This window comes from Orbicella franksi, chromosome 7, assembly GCF_964199315.1.
Source record: "Orbicella franksi chromosome 7, jaOrbFran1.1, whole genome shotgun sequence".
In the NCBI taxonomy this organism is placed as follows: domain Eukaryota; kingdom Metazoa; phylum Cnidaria; class Anthozoa; order Scleractinia; family Merulinidae; genus Orbicella; species Orbicella franksi.
Genome location: NC_138151.1, coordinates 14,650,595 through 14,672,501, shown reverse-complemented (window position 1 = coordinate 14,672,501; position 21,907 = coordinate 14,650,595). Strand labels below are relative to the sequence as shown.

Here is a 21,907-nt window from a genome sequence, read left to right as displayed (position 1 = left end):
ACAACAGGTCTGTCACATGACCACATATTTCATGTATTACACCTAAGTTATTACAAAATGACTGATCAGATGAAAATAAAGATGAATACCCACGTTATCACCACCTTACTTTATACAATGCATTGGGAATATCTTGTGTCAAACTACCCACCCCTTATTAGATCTCTCAGTTAAATACATGGCAGCTGTTGTACAGTGACTGGGGGAGGGAAAATAATATTCTAGATCCTTCTTGCTATTAAATAAGTTTCCCTGACAATATTTGGACTTGGACTTTTCTACCAGCATGTACTTCAGAAGAAATAAACGGTGCAAACTTCACAACTGAAAATCTCCTACTCAAAACCTGAGAAAAGTTTCTTGAGAACTAGAAGCATAAACTATTAGGCTACTTTCCGAAACGTGAAGTTTGTGAAATAGCTCTTTTTTCAAATCTTGATGCTTCGAGCGATCTTAGCAGCCTGTTGCGCTTTCAGAACTGTGTCAGTCGCTCGGTGTCTATCTACAAGTTCTGTCCCCATGAAATATCCCTCTTGTCTCGGTCTCCCATGGCTGCCATCTGGAAACGTTATCACCCCCTCGCCATCAACCCTTCCGTTTTGAAACCTCCCTTCAAAGCGCATTCCATCGTTTCGTGTGAAAGCCCCGAAGCCACTGTATTTTCCGTTTTCAAACTCGCCCTCGTAGACGGAATCGTCCGGAAATTTTGCCACACCATGGCCGTGGCAGAACCCGTTGTGAAATTGTCCAACGTACTTCGTGCCGTCGACAAGAGTAAGATGTCCGATGCCATGCTTTCTTCCGTCGTTATTCCATTCACCATCGTACGTGTCGCCGATAGGGTAGGTGAATTTTTGTCTTGCAACAGCTTGAGAGCTCGAGGAAGACATTTTCAGCGTTTCTCCAAAGAGTTTTGTAGTTCTCGAAGAGTTCTAATCTTGTTCAGCAAGCGAAACAAATTATGCAGAAGCAGATGTTTTTCTTCAAAGCAATACTAAGGCACCCTGGAGGTCAATCGCAGCGGAAAGTCTTGACTGTGAACTAGTGTAAATGCGAATCGCCCCAAAGGAAGTTACGCGAAATAATTTAATCAAAGTTTCGAGACAATCATTGCATTTACATCTCATAAAACATGAATGTTCCAGGCGTTCTAATCAGCTCCCACAATTCTCTCCTGTTTGAGTCCCAATAGGTCAGCGGTGACTCATTTTAGCGCTACTTTACCAAAAAAAAACTCTCAAAACAGCAAATAATTGGCAACAATTTCGGAAAACCTGCTGACTTTTGCAGGTTGTTGATGTGAGTTTTATTCAGTTGCAAATTCTTGCTTTCCATCTCATCTTTACTTGCAACTAAAACAGCTACAGAAAGCTTGCAATCATGAAAATCATAGCGTGGGAAAGTTGACAAAGATGGGCTCAATTTGGAGTACCGAGCGAGGTAAAATTCATAGCAGCTCAGAGTTGAACGAAGAAAGAGGGGAGCTGGCACAAGAAGATAGCGATTCTAACTGTGAAGAGATTTTCTATGAAACTGTGGATAATGCTTCGTCATCAAACGGTGATTTAACTCCACAAAAACTATCAGCTGACTCGGAAAACAGCTGTATAAAAGAGCCACATGAAACTAGTGCAATTGTAGGCGAAGCGAAAGGTGAAATAAGCTTTACACACCATCAACAGGAAGAGAAAATCTCAGATTCTGCTGTCTATGAAATTTCCAGGGATCTAAGTAAAGTTAATACCGAGGCATCAAGGGATTCTCTCATAGCAACAGAAGAAAGTGAAGAAAAAGAAAAAGAAACGAAAACTAAAAAGTGGACAAGTGTTTCATGCAGGAATCTTCCATTACATGAAGAAGATCAAGTCTTGGAATGCAGCAATTTTTCACTGCCACTGATTGCTGAGGAAAAAGTTTTCCGAGGAAGACATTTTAAAAGCATTTCAGATCCACAAATGTTTGCTTCAGTGAACTCTTCACAGGAGCTTAAACCTGATGTTCCTCGTTCATGCTCATGGCAAGTTGATGTAGACTGTTTTAAATCTAAGAAGAGGAGGAAACCACCAAAAAAGTATTTAAGAACCAAAGAGCAGGATTTGCAGAGCAATGATGGCAACAAGAGATCTGGAACCACAGATAAACAAGACCTATACACAGGAAGTTACCTGGCTTTCTCAGAAATGGCCACTCAGGAAATGATGGCTAGAAGGAAAGTCTTAGACCTCAGAAGATGGTAAAAATACTTAAAATAATCAACAATAATTTCTATGAGTGTGGGTTGGATTTGAGATGATAGGTAGCCAACAAAACACACAGGACTAAGGACCTGAAACTTCTTGCAAATTGGTCAACCAATCCACATGAAGCCCTGTATTATTTACACGTACAGACAAAGCTAGCTTCCTTCACAGACACATATATCCTTATGGTTTGTCATGCAATCTTTGGGGAGGAAAGATTGTCTGACCTGCCCTAAGATTGTCTGCATAGGTGGCTAGGGCAAGGCACCCTAGACATTGATTTAGGCATACTCAAATTTACAGTTAGGCTTTTGAGAAAGTCAAGTCTTATTAGAACTAGCAAGTGGCTTGATCAGTTCATTAACTCACTCTTTAAAAACACTTTTAACAGGTACTGCATGAGCCGACCTCAATACAAGCGGTCCTGTGGCATTTCGTCCGTGGTATCCTGTTGGAATTTCCTGTTTAGCTCACTAGGTGCAGGCAGGTACAATAAACAAACAGTACATACATTTACAACCATGATACGTAATGGCACAGTTTAACCTCTAACATAACTACTGTTAACTGCCACAAATGGCCTGGATTTTTCTTCCAACCATGACCTGCCCATAGATATGCTTTACTCTTATTTATTTTTCCTATTGTAAGGACTGTGTAACTATTAAGGCTTACTTGGGGTGGCTGACTTGCAAGACAATACAGACAGGTGAACGTGACCATGTTCAATGTCAGTCTTTAAAGGCTGGTTTTCACTGGCAACAGAGTCATAGTCGGAGACGTAATCAGAAACGTAGAGTGATACGATCTAGTGAAAATCAAACTGACGGAGTCGGAAGCAGAACACCGCATCCGCCTATGACTCCGTCGCTTACGATCTAGTGAAAACTAGATTGTCAGAGTTGGAAGCAGAAGCGGAAGAATAAACCAATCACAATGTTCATTTCCGGGCCTTGTGATTGGTTAGTTCTTCTGTTTCTGCTTCCAACTCTGACAATGTAGTTTTCACTGGATCATAAATGACAGAGTTGTAAATGTAAACGTTCTGATTTTTCTGACTCCAATTCCGTCAAGCTTATGACTTCGCTTATGACTCTGATTTTCGATTTTCACTAGGTCATAAGCGCTCCTATGACTCCAACTACGACTCCGACTCCGTCGCCATGTAAACCAGCCTTAAACCTACAAAGTGGTCACAGATTAACCATGGACTTTCTCTAGATGTATGCATATAAGCCAAGTGACCCATCAGGCCAGAGCTGAATGGGAATGAATAGGATGGGATGCTAGTCCATTGCAGGGTTACCCACAGCATTAAATTTGCCAGTACCATTAATACACCTGGGAGGAAAGAGGCACTGTGGGAGTTGCCCAAGTGCCTCGCCTAAGAACACAACACCATGCCCCCGGCCAGGGCTCAAACCCAGACTGCTTAATCCGGAGGTGAGCTCACTAACCATGAGGCCACTGCACCTCCACATCTCTAGAGATGTATTTATAGTTTTCAATATTATATTGCTCCTAGACTGTGTCTCACATTGCCATAATTTTATAGAAGATTATTGTGGGATGATTCTTCACAGCATCAAGCAGAATACATTCAGGAGTGTTCTGACTTAAATACAAATAGACTCAGGGGTTTTTTTTAATATTAAATTATGCTGTCCTGTTAACTCAACTCATAACCTTCTTGTTTTATAGCAAGCAGCCCCTGACTCAAGAAGAAGCACTGAGTGTACTGGGTTTCCAACCACCATATGGGGAAATAAGATTTGGACCATTCACTGGAAATGCCACTTTAATGAGGTATGAAATTGCCACCTTTTGATCATCATAGGCATTAAAATTTTGTAAAGTAATACATGCAGTGCACAAGACTGTGGAGCTGCATAAATTATGTACAATCCATGCTGATACCAGTTAGGTTACCTAATATAACAAATATAATCATTGCTACTATTAACAGTTAATAGTCATTGTTACCATTATTTAGTTAGTTATTATTAAAATTATTTATTTATTTATTTATTTATTCAACTTCGCCTAACTAAAATACTTATATACATAAAATTTTTAATAGGCAGGGAGACCACTACAGCCTAGCCAATGATTAATAAAAAATTATAATGATTAAAAAATGAGTAATAAAAGACAATCAATATCAATCTTATCAATCAATAATGGTGTCATTTTATACATCGTGTACTGCGTGGATAATGAAATATTCCAATACATTGGCTGAGGAAGGTTTCAATACAAAATAGATTTGAAAAACAAACTGTTAATTAATAAGAAGTAATAATAGCCAGGAAGAATACAAAATAAATACTTAAAAGTTGGATTCTATTTTCCTGGGAACATGTATTAGCCTTCTATGCAGAAGTTCTTTGTATAAGGAATCCACAACAGGTTAGAGGATATGTTCAAACTTAATTTGATAACTTATTATTTTTCACACCAACAAACAAAATCCAAATTAATTTCAGATGGTTCAGACAGCTTTGCGATCACTTCCAAGTTCACGGCGAGGCATACTTTTTATATAAACCCAAAGGAAAGAGCCGTACTTTTGGCCTGAGTGGGGATGAAGCTTTACGTCAGCTAAAGAAAGGTCTGCATAACCCACAGATGGCTTTCATCTACCACTGCTACAATCACTACTTCTGTCCTATTGGATATGATGACTCACCTAATAAGGCTGTTGATGCGTACAGGTATACTGTAGGCTGGGCTGTAAAACATTTGTGGCTTGTTAGCCATCATTAGGTCAACTTTCTAATTGGCGTCTTCTTTAAAACTTAATATTAAATGTTAGTGGTTTAATACGACCAGTATTGGTTTTAAATTTTAGTAAGGGTTTAACCATGTGTGAATTAGGCTTCTGGAAGGGAAGGGCCAAGTGGTTTATGAAGCATAAAGCATCACTAGCAGTTCTGTAGGTTCCCCTATCCCGCCTTAATTCCCAAAGGCAAGGGGTAATAGAACATGTAGCCAACCATGGCAGGGAAGGGGTATGGTCCCATTATTTTCAAGCATTACCCATTGGACTTTATTAATATGCTCTTATCAATGTACATGTAGAAATTGCATGTCTTGAACCAGACTCTAGTTACCTTCAAGAACCTTATGAATTGTAACACAAAATCTTGGACTTTTATTTCAGGGCACAGTTGTATGAAGATGAGTTTGAAACTTGGATCCTGATTGGAGATCCAAGTTGCAAACATCCAAGTATCCACTGCAAGAGGTACAAGACAATGTTGCATAGCATCATAAGATGGCTGGTGCAGATTATGTGAAAAGGGTGTCGTAGCGGTAAAGCTACAGTTATTTGCATGCACTGCAGGCCTATGACACAAAATTGTGAAGAGAGCTGTTAAGCTGCAGACCTCTCCACATGTCCAGTGCATACTGTTTGATGAACACATACAAGGAAATTTTTTGTCCATATATTTAAGTTTAACAAAACAGCAAATTTCTGAGTTACCTTGTGCCTCTGTTTCAAAACAAGTCCTTGTGTAAAACCTTTTATACAAAAATGATTTTGATTTGCATGGAAATGAAACTGTAAACACATTTTCCTGTGAATGGTTTTGCACAAAGAGTAGTTTTGAAAGAGACACAAAAAGGCAACTTAGAAATGGCTTGGCTATTAATGTGAACCTTGAAACTTTTCAGCTTAAAATCTTATGGCAAGCATTTGAATATAACAAGTTAACTGCAATCAAACATTTTCTTCCAGATGGGCAGATATTGAAACAGATTTAAACAGTGAATCCCCTTTGTACCTTAACATTCGCCAACTTCACATGGGAATTCAACATAAAAATGTTAAAAAGCCTGGAGGAAATCTTCACTGTATCATGGCATTCCAAAAAAGTACCTGGCAACATCACCGGAAAATCATACCCACAGCGTCAATTAAAAGAATGCTTCAAGGAGAAGAAGAGGATGAAATTCAAACTGATGGAAGTATTACAGATGAGTGCAATTATATTGCAAGTGACTCGAGTGATTAACAATGCGATATCCTTCATCAGTTGAGGAATCAGTATATTGATAGAATGAATGACTGAACTGAAGACATTAGACAGTGCAGTTTCTAGTTTGTCAGCATGGTACATGTAGTTCTTGGACAAGTACTAAGTATTCATCAATATAGGCACGCAGTGTGTTCAAATTAGGACTGAGTAGATCGTCCCCAACATTCCTGGGATACATGTATTCCCTATATTATTACGACTTAAACAAACTTTTTCTCAAGCTGACTTTTTGATGACATCACTCCCACTTCTATCATTCAATATTTCAGAAGTACTGCACCTCTGCAAGTGGAAACGTTCTGAGGTAACGTAGATCTGAAACACACAAAAAAAAGTCTTTGCCAAGAGCAGTTAAGAATGCCAGATCAAAGATCTGTTATTTTATCCAGCTCTAAATCTTGCCAGTCCGCGAGTGATTGTCATACATGACACTTAATCAGTTAAAAATATCAATCAAAGTCCACATGGCCAGGTCACAGTCAGTGTTTGACTCTCCACAGTCTCTCCCCATGCTTACTCTGTCAAACATGATGCAAAAGATTGCTCAAGAGGAAAAATGGCTATGCAAAATCTTGCAAGCCAACTTCTTGTCATTGACTTGAATCTTACAAGTAGGTTGTGAAGTTTAATTGACATTTTGTAATAAAAGTTGTTCTTTAAAAGATTAAAGTTCTATAATACTATGTAAATAACTATGGGTAAGTAGAGTTCTTTCAAGGGTGGTTTCTTGTATGCATAGAAGTATGTTCGTTATTTTGACTTCTCCATACGGAAGTTGTGCTTTACATGTATATGAACATGTATGCATAAGTGATGTCCTCTCTAGGCTTGTGTTTGTGCTTATGTTTGGCTGTGAAAACCAGCCTTATACTTACAGATAGTCTAGTTGGATGTATGATTTACAGACTGAGTGATTTTGTTCTGTCTTGGGTGAGTTTTAGGATAAGCAATCAAACTGGATGTTAACCTTGTATCAGGTTAAAACAAAGAAGGAATAAAGTTTGACAACTTCTGTTCACTAGAATCTCCTTTGTCATTGAAATTTATTAGTTACTGGTACAACCCTGTGTTTGTATCAGATAGAAATTTTACAAAAATTAGAATATAAAATTCCTACATGTATCAATTAAATGTCAATTCTAATTAATTGTATTAGGTTATCTAAACAAGCTAATTCATCACCAATCATATACTGTCTTGTACATGAATATGTGTGTAAAAAACAATTCCATGAATGCAGGTTGGATATGAGTTGCCTTAATTTTCAAATTATCTCATATCCAACAAGCACAAGTGGAATACAAATGCCACCAAAATATTGAATACTAAAACAAAATAAACTTAAGATAAAAACGCCCCCAAAAAGAATGCGTACGCTTACCATATATGTAGAGCATGGTATAATGGATCATGTACTGCAAGCTAAGCTAATAATGTAAGTTATTTCAATTTGGAATTCACTTAATATGTAATATAACAATACAAAAAAATATTTTATGTACAAGGCCTTACATCCCTTGTAGGGAAAAGGACATGATGACAACTGTTATTTTACGAAGTCAACGTTATTTATGCATCAACATATTAGAAACAAGTCATTAAGTACAAAGGCATATGAATTTCAAGAATTAATGTTTATATTAATTTTATGGACAATTTACCCTTAGCTATAGTCCAGCAAGAAACCAGTCTTGCAAATACCATGGCCTGAGACCCCATTCTTCTTGGCAACAGTTATTTGAGTTGTCATCCAATGACCTTCTTCCATGACACATCAGAGGAGGTTTACAACAAATACAATGACTAACAAAATTAGCGCCAGTGTGAAATTTAAGCTACTAATAAATACTCTTGTTGATGCATGTATGTATTTCCCTTAAATTTAAATTTCCCATTCATTTGTTTCTCTGAATTCATCACCATTAAAAATGACTTAATATTGAGATTTGGGAATAAAGTTCTTCTCTGAATTATATACAAGGTCTAGTTCTCTTTACAATGACCATACACTGTAACAATATTATAGATAATTATTGGTGCATGAATTTCCATTACAAAATTATTTAAACTTTCCATTACAATTCATTATTTTTGAGTATTCACCACTATCAAAAGTAACTAAAATTTGGAAATAAATCTCTTCTCTACATTATTTACACTTAATAGCAAAAAAAAAAATCATTATAGTTCTCTTACTAATTTGTTATCTCTGTTAACAAAAATATCTAATATTGTATACCTATATTGAATGATTGTGTAATATTATATAATATAATATTGTATTTATCATTATTATAAAATAATTAAATTGAGACAAATTTTTCAAGTGCCACTTCACAGTTCATATTTCATTATTGATCATTACTGTTACATAATATTCAATTAACAAGAGCAACATAATTGTTGGGCTCGTTATCTTCTTGAATGATGTCCTCTTCTGATGACTGTCTCTCTAGTTGGTGATAAAAGTTCCTGCTGGATGATTGAGTTGCCGTGTTTCTGACAGCATAGCCTCGCATGCCCACTTCATTAATGGCACCATCACTTAACACTTTACAAAGCATCTTGCTCCTCCTTTCAAAAAATGACCCATCAGTAATGGGCTCGGTGTATCCATCACTATCAGAATCAGAATCACTTGATATGTTTGTTCTTGCATACCAGATCTTTCCAGTTGACTGTTTTGAATTCATCTTTGCTGGAGTTGAAACAAAGAACCCAGTAGGTAATTCATCTCTCTCTATCACATGTCTCCCCCCTGCCATCCCCACTTGGGGGAACACTTATTTATTTCTTTATTTTCAGTCCTAGAGCTACAGGAGAGGAGGTTAATGCAGGGGGGGGGGGGGGGGGACTATGAATGACAGCCTTGTAACTCATGCCCAAACCCAGTCACTTTTCTACTTCTTTCAACTTACTTTTCCTTCCTATGCTCTCCTTTGCTGAATTTGTCCGGAAAACAACCTGTCTTGCTGCAAAAAAAAAAATAGTCAGTTGTACATAATGAATTCTTCATCAAAGTATAGATTATTTTAAAATCCTATGAGGTATAAGAATGTGTATTAGTGACAACTACATTTACTAAAAGTCTGTAGGCGTGGCAATTTAGAGTTAGGCAATATTTACACAATGGTAAGTGTATAAGTAAGATATAACCCTCCTTAGTTTTTTTAATGTCTTAATGAATTTCTCCAGCTCTCCCTTATACAGGCACCCCAGCTTCAAAATGCAACACAGCTTACCATGTTTAGGGAGAGGGGGTGGTGGTGAAGTGGGTGGTGGCCTCAGATCAGTCAATGACAATGGTCTCCTAAGATTTGGATCATCTAGAGCACTCTCCTTAACTTTCAGATGTTGATGCGGCAACGGCTGAGGTGCACGCTTAACTTTGGGTTTTTTTGCATTTTCCTTGGGGGACTTTTGTTCTGAGGAAGATAGTAAGTCAGCGTAAGAATATTTTGCGTTGTCTGGCTTCACAGGGGCTGATACTGCATACAAATAAGGCTGGGTGGACTTTGCCACTGCTGCTAACTGGGCAGATAACTCAGGATCGATGTGTAGGTCTCTTGCAAGATTATTGACAATGCATCTTGTCTGACCAGTGCCTAGGAGTAAAAAAGTATTTAATCCAGTTGTGATTGTCATTAGTTATTGAATTGTTTTCAGTACATTAATAGTGGCTGTTGAACTTCCCTGTCCTCTGGGAGAACACTTTCAAAACTAAATACTCCACTCAAAGATTGTAAAAGATAGTGAGTTTTTAATGGTGAGGTTCCAGTGTAAACCAAAGTCCAAACCCTCATCCACATAAATGCTGACAATTTTTGACAGAACAGGTAACCCTTCTCATACATGTATGTACATGACTTGTACCTTCCATAGAAAATGGAACTCCTTTTGCATTACCTAGGGATTGTGCATAGGGTTGTGGCCAAGTTTTGAAGCTAACAGCTTTTGAGAAGGTGGCTGATAATTTTGGTATGTAATTATATTTTAAAGAATCACAACAGACAAATAATCCAGCAGAGTGCATGTAGCTGGCCAAGATCACTAAGCAGATGGTGATTTTTGCCAGCAGCCACGCAGGTGCTTTTGGCTACCCTGAGTGCAGGTGCTGATGACAAAATGTTGAAACCTAAAATGACAGTTTTTCCTGACTTTGAATGTTTTTTTCCATACTTCATCTGAAATTCCTACCCCAATGTATACATCTCTAATCTGGAAAAAGTACCTCTCTTGGCTAAAGCCTTATTAGTAAATAATCAGAGTTCTTTATCATTAATATTGTTGTTACTGTAAGATACTGTAGCATGTGACTTATACTCTCTTGCTTGTAACCTGTATTCAGCATGTGTTCTTGTTTTAACAAGAATCTAACACATGCTGAATATTGGTTACAAGCAAGAGAATATAAGTTACACACTATCTTACAATGACAACAATATTTACAATAGGGAAAAACAGCCTGGAGTACTTAATAATCTGGTTTGTTTTAATAAATCGATTATTGCTGGCGGCTCCCTTCACTATTTTTCAGTATTATTTGTCTGTGTGCAGTCTCCTTTACTTACATTTTCTATTCGGCTAAGTGAAGCAAAAGAGCTAACTGAATAATTATTGTTAATTTTGCTGGATTGTATTAGTCCAGAACACATACCATGAAAAACCTTGCTATCTGTGAGTTGAGTGGGTGTATCTGAAATAAGATCAGCCAGTTTTTTGTATGCTCCTGCAACCAATAATGTTTTGGAAGCCCACTGTTGAAGTCCATCAGAAATCTTACTTAAAGATTCCCTGAGCTTACGAGCCTGCAGAGAAAATTATAAAATAATGTTTTTAAATAAAAATGCATTGAACATTTTATTATTTTAGCAATGCAGTGAATGTGTTCCTCTTTAGGAGGGAAGTGCACTAAGCTGGGGAAGACTAATTTAGTTTTTATTTTATTTTTATTAATTAATAATTATTTATTACCTTAAAAATCTCATGCTTAGTTGTTTTCACTTCAAGCTCAGCTTGCTCCTGTTCAGCCTGAGTAATGATCTACAGAAAAGTTGAAAACAGAAAAAATATGTAAATAATAAAATATTATTTAAATAGTCATGACTTGAAAATAAGGTAGAGAAGTGTTGGACTAAGCAGAGAATGACAACTGTGGAAAGGCAGGAGAAAAGACCATTAAAATCCCTTGGCTAGTTTTTCACAGTATTCTACACATAGAGAAGTGTTGAACTAAGTACAGAATGATAACTGTGGAATGGCTGTGAAAAGATTGACTGTGAAAATCCTTACTTTGTCACGACAATCCAAACTTCCACACATTATAGCAGAGGAGTGCAGAACTAAGTAAGGAATGACAACTATGGAATGGCTGGGGAAAAGGTCTTAAAAATCCCAGTTTGTCACCCTATTCTACACTTCCATGCCTTCTAAAAATCAAAGATCAGTGTAGAACCAGGTGAGGAATGATGTTATGTAGATCTACACTTCTACATGTAGAGAGGTGTGGAATTATATCAAAGTGTGCATAACAACCAGGCATTTCATGGCTAGCACTTGACATTTATGGAGATCTGAGACCCAAGCCAAAAGATTTCATACTGCAGATTAAACTGGACTACAAACAGATTGATATGATTCATGAGCAATTTTACTTAGTTACATTGTTCTGGCACGCAATACAACAGTCAATTACTACTGACAACACATTCCAGATCTCTGTGACTCCCTAATGTGTGGTATTTCTTGGGGGACTGGGAAAATTTGGGGTCATCAGTTTTCCGACTGTTATTCAATATTTCATAATATTCAACTGAAAAGACTGCTTTACATGTACCTCAGCCATTTCATTTGATATTGTTCTGGGTCTTCCTGCATCACCACTCTTCCTCTTGTTTTGATCCAACTATTAAATAATATAAAAACTATATTTCTAAGTAACAGTAAAGCCTGGTTCACACATGCAACATAATGGCATGACCACGTTATGTTTGCAGTGACTGAACATCCTGACATAATGATAATAGCAACATCCCAGATGACAACATACATGTAAGAAAAAAGAACTGATCTTGTCCTTATGTCTTTATGTCTGTGTTCACATTGCCAGACCTGTAAGCGATTATGATATTATGTTGTGATGTTGTTCTGTCGCTATAGTGTGAACCAGGCCTGATGAGAAACATCAACTAAAATACTCCTGAAACAGAGCTGGGTACAGGGGATCGTCTGTGGGCTCCAGACTCAGTAAATAAAATAATATATTTGGTCAGTATAGGCACCTGTTTTTGAAGTCTGTTCAATCTTGTTGCGTGCATGGCTTCCCTTTTTCTTGCTTCATCCAAGACACGCTCTTGATGAAGGACCTCTTTGAAACTCTTGCGATATTTATGATACTGTGATACAGAGGGCAACAAAACAAACAAATTGTTGGAACAGCCCATGTTTGTATTCTCAGTATTGAACTGGATCTAACTTGCAATGGAGGCTCATGTGGGGGAATATATGAAAAAGAGATTAAATGTTATTTTCAGACATAACTAATCGATGACATCAGTGACATCAATGAAATCAATGAGTAATCAATAGGTAATCGATAGGTAATCAGTTGATTAGTCCTTGATTATTGCCGATGATCAATGAGTAATCGATGACTAATCGACGGGCCACAAAATTTTTGGTCATCGATTAGTCATCGATTGCATCGATTGGACTGTGAAAATTCTACAAAGATTTCAAACAAGATGTTCCGTTCACGAAAATACACCGTCCTAGACTCTTTTCAGTTCGTCCAAAAGATTCCAGCAACTCCATCTTCTGAAGACATTCTTTTACTCGATGACAAAATTCTTTCAGAAATCGAGGGCCACTGGCAGAGACTGGAAATGCAACAAAAGAAATTGACAGAAGCCCAAGAGAAAGAGAAGAATGAAAAAATAGAACGTATGAAACAGGGACCTGCCGAAAATATGACAATAGCGGTTCTAAAACAACTCTTAAAAGATAAAGGAATTGCGTTTAGCTCAAAGGCCAAAAAATCGGAACTTGTACAAATATTCAATACTCAAGCTGGTTATGTAACTAATTATGACGGAGGTTTCCCTAAGCCGAAGCAGTTTTACTTTGCTGACAAACACCCACAAAAAAAATATCGATAACCACGTAGTCGATTCTTGTCAGCGTACCTGTTAGTTTAATTTTCAGACTGGTTGGTTACTGTTCAGTTGTTTTGTTATTAAATAAAGAGTTGGGTAAAGTGAAATATTGCACAATTGAGAATCATCTGTATTTGTGATAAGCACTTTGCGTCTCGACATCGTCAACAGGAACTTCAGATACAAGGAAAAATGCGTCTAACACAGATAAAAGAATCACAAACAAAACAAAAATGGTACAAGAAAGCAAGAAAAGTGTCTTTTGTGCACAGTATAATAGTCAATGAGTAATCGATGGGTCATCAATGAGTAATCAATTACATCAATGAGTAATTGATGTCATCGATGAGTAATCGATAGGCCACAAAACTTTTGGGCTTCGATTACCCATCGATTACTCATTGATCATCACCAATAATCAATGACTAATCAACTGATTACTCATTGATTACTCATTGATTACCAATATTATTATGCTCCCTCATCATAGGCCTGCAATGCGTGCAGAGAGCTAGATAATAAAACTCTGAGGGAGATATGAAAGGCTGCATGCAAGAATGTCCCCTAGATTTTTTGGCCATTTTGAAAGTGCTCAAAAATAGCTGAATTTTGGCATGTGGGCTTCATTTTACCTGAGAAACATTGGTCTGAAGTTTTTTTGGCTGGGGCACTCTTCGTTCTCGAGAAATAATGTATGCAAAAAAAACTCAATTTTCCAAGCGGCATCTTTTGCAGATCTTTTGTTGAACAAAAAACAAAAGAAACTTTCTTATTATTTTGTTGAACAGCAAACACACAGACTGTTTATAGTGTATTCCACTGAATCTTAGCTGTCTCAAGGTCAAAGGAAAATAGTATATAGAGAGGAAATCTGGGAACAGGTTGTTTACATCGGTTATTGTGACGTGAACACAACAAGTGAATCGATCAAGCGTCAAACGAAATACCACCAAACAAAAAAGAGATGTGCCACATTAGAGCTCTGTCAACTAATGTCTCAAGCATTGTGTTAAAGTATCTTGTATGCCTGCCTGGTGGTTGAGAGGCATCATAAAGCCTCGATAAACCCGTAAGTCATCAGCATGTTTTAAAGAATCAAAATGTGTTCTGAAACTTCGAAGGCAGCTGATATACCGTAATCGTTTTATCGGCGTTCGCAGTCAGATCGAGCCAGGCAGCAAAGTCCAAGAGCAGTTCTTGCCCAAGAAAGATACCCTCTCATGAGTTGTAGCCCATTTGCTAAGCATTGTAGTGTCAAAGTTTGGAAAGCGAGAACTGGTTTTTGACTTATAAAATTTGTCTTGTATCAACCGCCATGTTTTCCCACGCAAGAGGTGTAAAGACCCTCCCCAGCATGCATTGCGATCACGTTCTGCAGATATTTCTCAAACTGGTAACTAGATTGTTTCGGCTTTTTTCATTTAAACATAATAATGGCCAACAAGTAGCGATCGATTGTAACATAGATCTGTGATCCAGGTTGCGTTGATTTTATTTCATTTTGGCATGATTTGTAGTGTTTTGAACTTCTGGGATCAGCGGACATGCAGATGTATGGAGACCTGTACGCTGCGCAGAAGGGTTAATTTGTCAATCTGTTTGCCCTATTTATAGAGCATTTTCACGTGAAGTCATCAAATTCTTAAATCCAAAACTAAAGAGCCACAAGAGTTGTTATCCTCATCAGGCATAAGAGGTACCAGCGCATTTTGAATTTCTAAGTTAGGCGGTGCGTGACATAAAGCTACGATCGCGTTTGTCAAAAAATATGTATTTATCTCGTGATTTTAAGCCATTTAAGACGTTGCTGTATTTGGAAAAGTGCTTATTTAATGTTATTTGTTCAGTGCAGATAATCATTGTCCCAGATAACCAAAGTAAGTTCCAGATGTTAACACTACTTTCCGGCCGCCATATCTTACCTATTTGGACCTGAAATCAACATTTTTGTGCTTATACGTTGCGTGAAATTAACATTTTGCTGTTTTCTAGGTGAAATCAACATCCTTTCCGCCACGCGTTACATGAAATCAACATTTTTACCTATTTAGACCTGAAATCAACATTTTTGAGCTTATACGCTGCATTAAATTAACATTTTTCTCTTTTCTAAGTGAAATCAGCATCCTTTCCGTCATGCGTTAACGTGAAATCAGCATTTTAACTATTTAGACTTGAAATCAACATTTTTGAGCTTATACGTTGCGTGAAATTAACATTTTGCTGTTTTCTAAGTGAAATCAACATCCTTGCTGTCACGTGTTACGTGAAATCAACATTTTTACCTATTTAGACCTGAAATCAACATTTTTGAGCTTATATGCTGCATGAAATTAACATTTTGCTGTTTTCTAAGTGAAATCAACATCCTTGCCATCACACGTTAACGTAAAATCAGCATTTTTACCTATTTAGATCTGAAATCAACATTTTTGAGCTTATATGTTGCGTGAAATTAACATTTTGCTGTTTTCTAGTGAAATCAACATCCTTGCCGTCACACGTTAACGTGAAATCAGCATTTTTACCTATTTAGACCTGAAATCAACATTTTTGAGCTTATACGTTGCATGAAATTAACATTTTGCTGTTTTCTGAGTGAAGTCAACAACCTTCCCGTCACGGGTTAACATGAAATCAACATTTAAACCTTTTTTGACCTAAAATCGACATTTTTGAGCTTTTACATTGCGTGAAATTGACATTTTGCTGGTTTCTAAGTGAAATCAAAGTCCTTGCGGCCACGGCGGGCCGATCCTTTGTTATAATAAACCGAGGCAAGACTTCGACTTATAACAAAGGCTTGGCTTGGCTATTATAACAAAGGATCGGCTCTGTTTATCATAACAAAGGCCCGACTGTATGTTAAGCAATGTCCCGTACTTTTTGCGCTAAAGTTTGCTTCATTCTCGAGATATTGCGTATGCAATAAACCACTCAGTTTTTCCAACCTGTGTTTCTCGAGAACGAAGAGCAACCCAGCGAAAAATGTTTCTCAGGTGAAACGAAGCCCACATGCCAAAATTCAGCTAGTTTTGAGCACTTTCAAAAATAGCTGAAAAATACAGGGGATGTTCTTGCACACGGCCTTTCAATTGATGTCATTGATCATCTATTAGTTATGTCTGGTTATTTGCATCTGAAAAGACTCCCTGCTTTAGCCTCAGTTGCAAGCTAGTTCCAGTCCAATACCAAGAATATGAATATTTAACCATTAGCTCCGTAGCCCACAAGAAGAAGCCAAATGGGCTATTGCTCCGTGGCCCTTGAGGGTGAAGGGTCTAACTGTTTTAGTATCACCCAACTAGTAGGACAGAAAAGGCAATAATAAAGTTAGCAAACGCAAGTTGGAGAAATATTTATTTGGGAATAAAACGAAAGAAAGCGTCACACTCGATTGCGCCAATTTCACTACTCGAGGACTATTACTAATAGTCCTCTAGTAGCGTAGCCAATTAGAATGCAGGATTTGCATTAGTCCACTAGTTGGGTGATACTAAGGTCTATTATATGTGTATATGAAATCTTACTTATTGTGTGGTTGGTGATCAGGTATCATTTAACAGGTCAATGGCCCATGAGACAAAGCGGAATGGGCTATTGACCTGTGGCCCTTGAGGGCGAAGGGTCTAATTGTTTTAGTATCACCCAACTAGTCGGACAGAAAAGGCAATAATAAAGTTAGCAAATGCAAGCTGAAGAAATATTTATTTGGGAATAAAACGAAAGAAAGCGTCATGCTCGATTGCACCAATTTCGCTACTCAAGGACTATTACTAATAGTCCTCTAGTAGTGTAGCCAATTAAAATGCAGGATTTGCATTACTAGTTGGGTGATACTAATTTGTAATAGCATCTTTTAGGGGTCAAAACGCCAGACCCAGATTGTTCTCCTTTAGGGGTTTACTGTAATTCAAATGCATTCTTGATCCTATCATTTGGGAATCCCTCCCTGGGCTTTTCTTTTAAATATATGACTGTAAATAGTACAAAAGGGCAGGGAAAAGATGTCCATGGTCCCTCTCTGGCTTTTGAAAACAAGTGCTTGGACCGGCAGCCAGTAGACCATCACATTAGAATCAACTGTTAATTATTTACGACATCAAGCAACTATTGTGGAGAAATGACATGCAACCTGAGGCAAACACTAAGTAATACTTGATAAGACAGTGTAAGAGGCATTCGCACATTCGTTACAAATCTTTATATCAACTGCTTGGCAACCTCATTTGTTGCTGTACATGACCATATTAGCACTATACCAATGTCTATATGGCATAGCGAACCTGACAAGCCACGAATTAGAATTTATTATTAAATAAAGATAATTATACAACTAAAAAAACTGACAAAGGTTGTTATCTTCGTAAAGGCTGATCAGATCCACATGACTGATATATGCGTTTTTGAATGTTAATCATGGTTCAAATGGACTTGTCTAGATAATTATTAGCAAAGAAAAAATATTAAATTTTAATCATTAATTAATTTAGCTTGCCTCTTCAGTGAAATCTCTCATCAGATTTGTCCACATACTTGACACTTCAAACACCTTGCTGAAGACATCTCGCAGGGCAAGATTTTCTTCATTCTTGGCCCATTTTAACATTGCCATGGATGCTGCAGGGAATGGTAAGTAAAACAGGTACTAACTTCTTCTAAATACACTGGAGTCTGCACATATGCTCACTTGATTTCTTATGCAATTTAACAGGCATATTGTGTAGTTTTTCTGCATTTAGGGGATAGCCACCTGTTATTTAATTGATACTTAGAAATGTCACTGAATTACAAGCAAAATTTACTTTAATTAAGGTATCACCAAAACAATAATCATTGAGGAAATAAATTGATTGACTGCTAGCAATTACAGCACATCTAATAAAAGAGGTGCTATTCAGATGAACATCAGTATGCTGAATTAATGAAGGGGGTTAAGATGATTCATAGATCTGGCATTTATCTGAACTTAGCTTCCTTGGACCCTACATTTAATCAAGAAACGAAAACTATCAGAATTATCTGATTCCTGAGAAGATCAAACGTTCAGTTTATTGTATAAAAATAGCATAGATATTCCTCACTTCTATCAGAACTCAACCAAAAAAGGATAAAATTTTGTAAGTGGCAATATCAGGATTAGTTAAAGATAGCTTCTTTTGTACCAATTAAGTCAACATCACCTATTATTTCCCCTCCCCCTGAAAAAAACACTGGGAACAAAAAGTCACCTTTGACATAATCCCAAATTTTCAGTTGTGAGTGGGCAGTAAAGCAGAATGATAACGCCAAAATAAACTATTTTGATCACAAAACCACAATATATAGCCATAAATATTGCCATGCATGTAAGTTCATCTGCCACTCCACACACTGTAATTGTCGTAATTAAATTAAGCTTTGAGCTTCGGTTGCAGTTGAACAATAATAAATTTTTGGAGAGAAAACATAAATTGTTGAAATAAAAAACCCTCGTTCTTGCTTTTTAAAGGTTTTTACTTCATTAAGGTACAAAAGTGCGCATGTAACAATATATTACAACTACATGTAAGCTCACTTACCATCCGCTTTGGCCATGACCACTTTCTGAAAATTCTCGTACACGACTTTCTCGTCAAAGATAAGCAAACCGAGCGAAACGTGGCCATCTCTCGAGTTTTTAACCTTGTTAGCAGCTCGACGGAAGATTCTTGCCATTCGTGTGTCTTTATTGCAGAGAAAATTGGCAAATATAAATGGTTTTCACGGACCCTCGTATGTTCACTTACTTGTTTAGCGGAAATGGTGGCTGCGCAATAGCCCAGTCGTTTATGCGCGTCAAGTGCCCAGCCGGAAGTAAGAAAACAACTAGAGCGGAAGGGAGGAAACAAGTGACGTAATCGCAACAACAAAAGCAAAACAAGCTGTGCGGGAATAAAATATATAACAAACGCAAAATGCGTTTACTTTCATTCAGTAATTCCCGGACATAACTTCAGGTTTAGTTTTTTTGACTCTGAGATTGTGTTGGACGGCAATAAGCCGCAGCATTACACAGCGTTTTCGCAGACTGTTTTATTTTTGGAATGTTAATAATCAGGAGCCCATCACGGGATAATCTGTGTGGCAGACTAAAAGAAGGGGAGCGGAGAAGGGGAATTCCCAAATTTTCTTTCTCCGCTCCGTTTTGTCCCTGCGGGGTGCACTTCTCCTATGTCCAGGGGGCGGAGACTGAAACTGCCAGAATTCCTACTTTGGAAAAACAAAACGTAGATTGCAGGACAGGAAAACTGAACATTTTAAGCAATCACGAGTAGCTGTTGCAGACCACGTGACGTCAACTGGTCATGGTAAGTCTGCATACGAGCCAAGTGGCCCATCAGGCCGGAGCTTATCCCGATTTCTGCAGCATGAAGCGACAAGGAGTATTTCTACTCCCCCTTGGATGGGATGCTAGTCCATTGCAGGGTTACCCCCAGCATTGAGTTCGCCGGCACCATTACCCCTGGGTGGAGAGAGGCACTGTGAGAGTAAAGTGTCTTGCCCAAGAACACAACTTTAGTTGTTACTTCTAAAGATGTATGTTGAAGGGATTACTATTTTTTTTACTAAATTACTGACTTACTAAAGTTTGATAAGCAGGATAAGACGCAACTTTTGGAAAAGTTTAAAAAAATTCTGCACATAGAGTTCAGAGCCACCTTAAATTTTCAAAACTTTACCGTACCGTTTTTGAATTATAAGCCCCTAAAGCTGCGATAAGGGATATTTCAGTAAGTCATACTGTTGCTATGGTAACCCATTGTGTTACGAAAATGATAACAACGTGTTCACCAAAGATTGAGCAGTTTTTTGATACCTAAATAGTAACATCAAATGACAAAGATCCATCAAAATCTAAATGCTGGAAACTGTTTTGAGCCACCTTAAGCTACGATATAATTGCCAAAGGAAAAGAGTTTTTATATTCGATACGCTATATTTTTTGAATTAAATAAGACTAATGTAAGTTCCGGTTGCACAAACTTTATTTAGCGCCCTGAAAAGATATCATTCGCGGCAGCAGACTCACGTAAAGGTAAAGCAATTCGATCTGACCGATAAAGAAAGTGTCCTTGAATACTCTCATCCAAATGTATCAACATTACCATGTTTAGCACTGTTACCATTCGTCGTGTCGTCGTGTCGTCGTGTCTTCGCAGTCATTCGTGTGTTCGGGGCATCATTCGCGCCAAAAATTAATGCTTAAACTTCACACCGAGGACAATGTCTCTTCAGCTGAATATACTCTTTATTATGTCAACAAAACAACGACATGCTGAGTGACAGAGAATTTTTTGTTGCCTATTTACAACGGCGCTGACTTATCCAGGTAACATGCCACTATATTTAAAATATATTCTTAGCTTTTATGGAGGAATAGATATTCCCGAAACTGAAGGGCAACCCAGGGTTGAGGAAGCATCAGGAAACTTCACCGGAATTAATTTTGGCTTGCGAAAGAGATGTAGTTTGTCCTTATACTACTCGCTATTTAACACTGATGTAAACAGGCATTAATGTAGTCATAATTAATGTTACCACAAAAGGTCATAGAATGGTAAAAAAAATTGCTACAATTTACATTACACGTTCCCACTTTCGTTTAGTTTAATCTTCACAGAGAAATAACATACAACTAGTGTGTTTTGGTGTGTGTAAATAGATGTTTCTTGATCGAGAACCCAAATTCACTTCACAAACATGGGATGTTATTCATTTTTAGCTTTTATTAAATTGTTATTTCCCATCACTCTGGCTTCCAAGAAAAAGTACTGATTTAAGATTTCGAATGTTTTATTTTTGTTTTATTTTAAAGCGTCGAAAAGAGCGGACATTTAAAACGGAATAACCTTATTATGCCGGTTTACCTTCGCAAGATATGTTTTTCGTGCACTGAGAAATTGTATTCATTTTCTCAGCTGAACTCACAAGGTCTGGCAACATCGAGTTGTTCTATTTATTCATTTTTTTTTTTAACTGATTTTAATTTCAAATGGGATTCGAAGAACAACTGACTTGTATCGGCCAGTGAAAACGTTGTTGGAATTTTAAACCAGATTTTTTGCACATTATTTCGGAATTCTACGGTGAGTAGGCTTTCTGCACGAATATTCTATATCCAAACTGGCATTTTAGCAATATGATATGTTTGTAAGAGTTCATGCCTTGAAAAGGTCTTTGCCATGGAAACAGCGAGCGTACGCTTGACTAAGGAACTGTGCACATGCAATCGAGACAACTGAATCGTCAGTTCAAGCTTGACAGGTACACAGCCAGTATTATGCTCGCATAAATGTATACTATATAGAGCATAAGGTGTTATGTCGGAATAACAGTGCTATTGCGGGTGGATTAATAGTAATCCAGCAATACAGTGTTTTCATATGTTATTTAAAAAGTTATGCATAAAGTTCACGGCAAATGGCAAACAGCAAAAGTGTCCTCTGAT

General features: G+C 37.4%; 3 protein-coding genes across 3 annotated transcripts; 1 reads left to right on the top strand and 2 right to left on the bottom strand.

Annotated features, from left to right (window-relative positions):
• Window positions 1-12: 12 nt before the first annotated feature.
• On the bottom strand, window positions 13-921 carry LOC145493112 (MORN repeat-containing protein 4 homolog). The gene has a single exon (XM_081472514.1). The coding sequence runs from the start codon at window positions 888-890 to the stop codon at window positions 429-431; it is 462 nt and encodes a 153-aa protein (XP_081328640.1). The 5' UTR covers window positions 891-921; the 3' UTR covers window positions 13-428.
• A 491-nt stretch (window positions 922-1,412) lies between these two features.
• LOC145493108 (uncharacterized) lies at window positions 1,413-8,447 on the top strand. Its single transcript, XM_081472510.1, has 6 exons — window positions 1,413-2,233; window positions 2,632-2,727; window positions 3,942-4,046; window positions 4,727-4,954; window positions 5,404-5,487; window positions 5,983-8,447. The coding sequence occupies exons 1-6, from the start codon at window positions 1,413-1,415 to the stop codon at window positions 6,257-6,259; spliced, it is 1,611 nt and encodes a 536-aa protein (XP_081328636.1). The 3' UTR covers window positions 6,260-8,447.
• Window positions 8,448-8,527: 80 nt separating this feature from the next.
• On the bottom strand, window positions 8,528-20,107 carry LOC145493109 (uncharacterized). The gene is made up of 9 exons (XM_081472511.1): window positions 18,999-20,107; window positions 17,936-18,057; window positions 12,565-12,678; window positions 12,120-12,188; window positions 11,258-11,326; window positions 10,941-11,091; window positions 9,526-9,888; window positions 9,202-9,255; window positions 8,528-8,981 (listed from the first exon to the last, which is right to left on the bottom strand). Exons 1-9 carry the CDS (start codon window positions 19,132-19,134, stop codon window positions 8,662-8,664), a joined length of 1,398 nt encoding a protein of 465 aa, XP_081328637.1. The 5' UTR covers window positions 19,135-20,107; the 3' UTR covers window positions 8,528-8,661.
• Window positions 20,108-21,907: the final 1,800 nt, after the last annotated feature.

What these genes read in the sequence shown, in the direction of transcription:
- LOC145493112 (XM_081472514.1), bottom strand. Translation starts at nt 890, where the DNA reads ATGTCTTCCTCGAGCTCTCAAGCTGTTGCAAGACAAAAATTCACCTAC.
- LOC145493108 (XM_081472510.1), top strand. Translation starts at nt 1,413, where the DNA reads ATGGGCTCAATTTGGAGTACCGAGCGAGGTAAAATTCATAGCAGCTCA. An exon ending in GTCTTAGACCTCAGAAGATG is followed by an intron (nt 2,234 to 2,631) that starts GTAAAAATACTT and finishes CACTTTTAACAG; the next exon opens with GTACTGCATGAGCCGACCTC. An exon ending in AAGGCTGTTGATGCGTACAG is followed by an intron (nt 4,955 to 5,403) that starts GTATACTGTAGG and finishes CTTTTATTTCAG; the next exon opens with GGCACAGTTGTATGAAGATG.
- LOC145493109 (XM_081472511.1), bottom strand. Translation starts at nt 19,134, where the DNA reads ATGGCAAGAATCTTCCGTCGAGCTGCTAACAAGGTTAAAAACTCGAGA. An exon ending in GGTCATGGCCAAAGCGGATG is followed by an intron (nt 18,058 to 18,998) that starts GTAAGTGAGCTT and finishes CATTCCCTGCAG; the next exon opens with CATCCATGGCAATGTTAAAA. An exon ending in TATCAAATGAAATGGCTGAG is followed by an intron (nt 11,327 to 12,119) that starts GTACATGTAAAG and finishes ACTTTTCTGTAG; the next exon opens with ATCATTACTCAGGCTGAACA.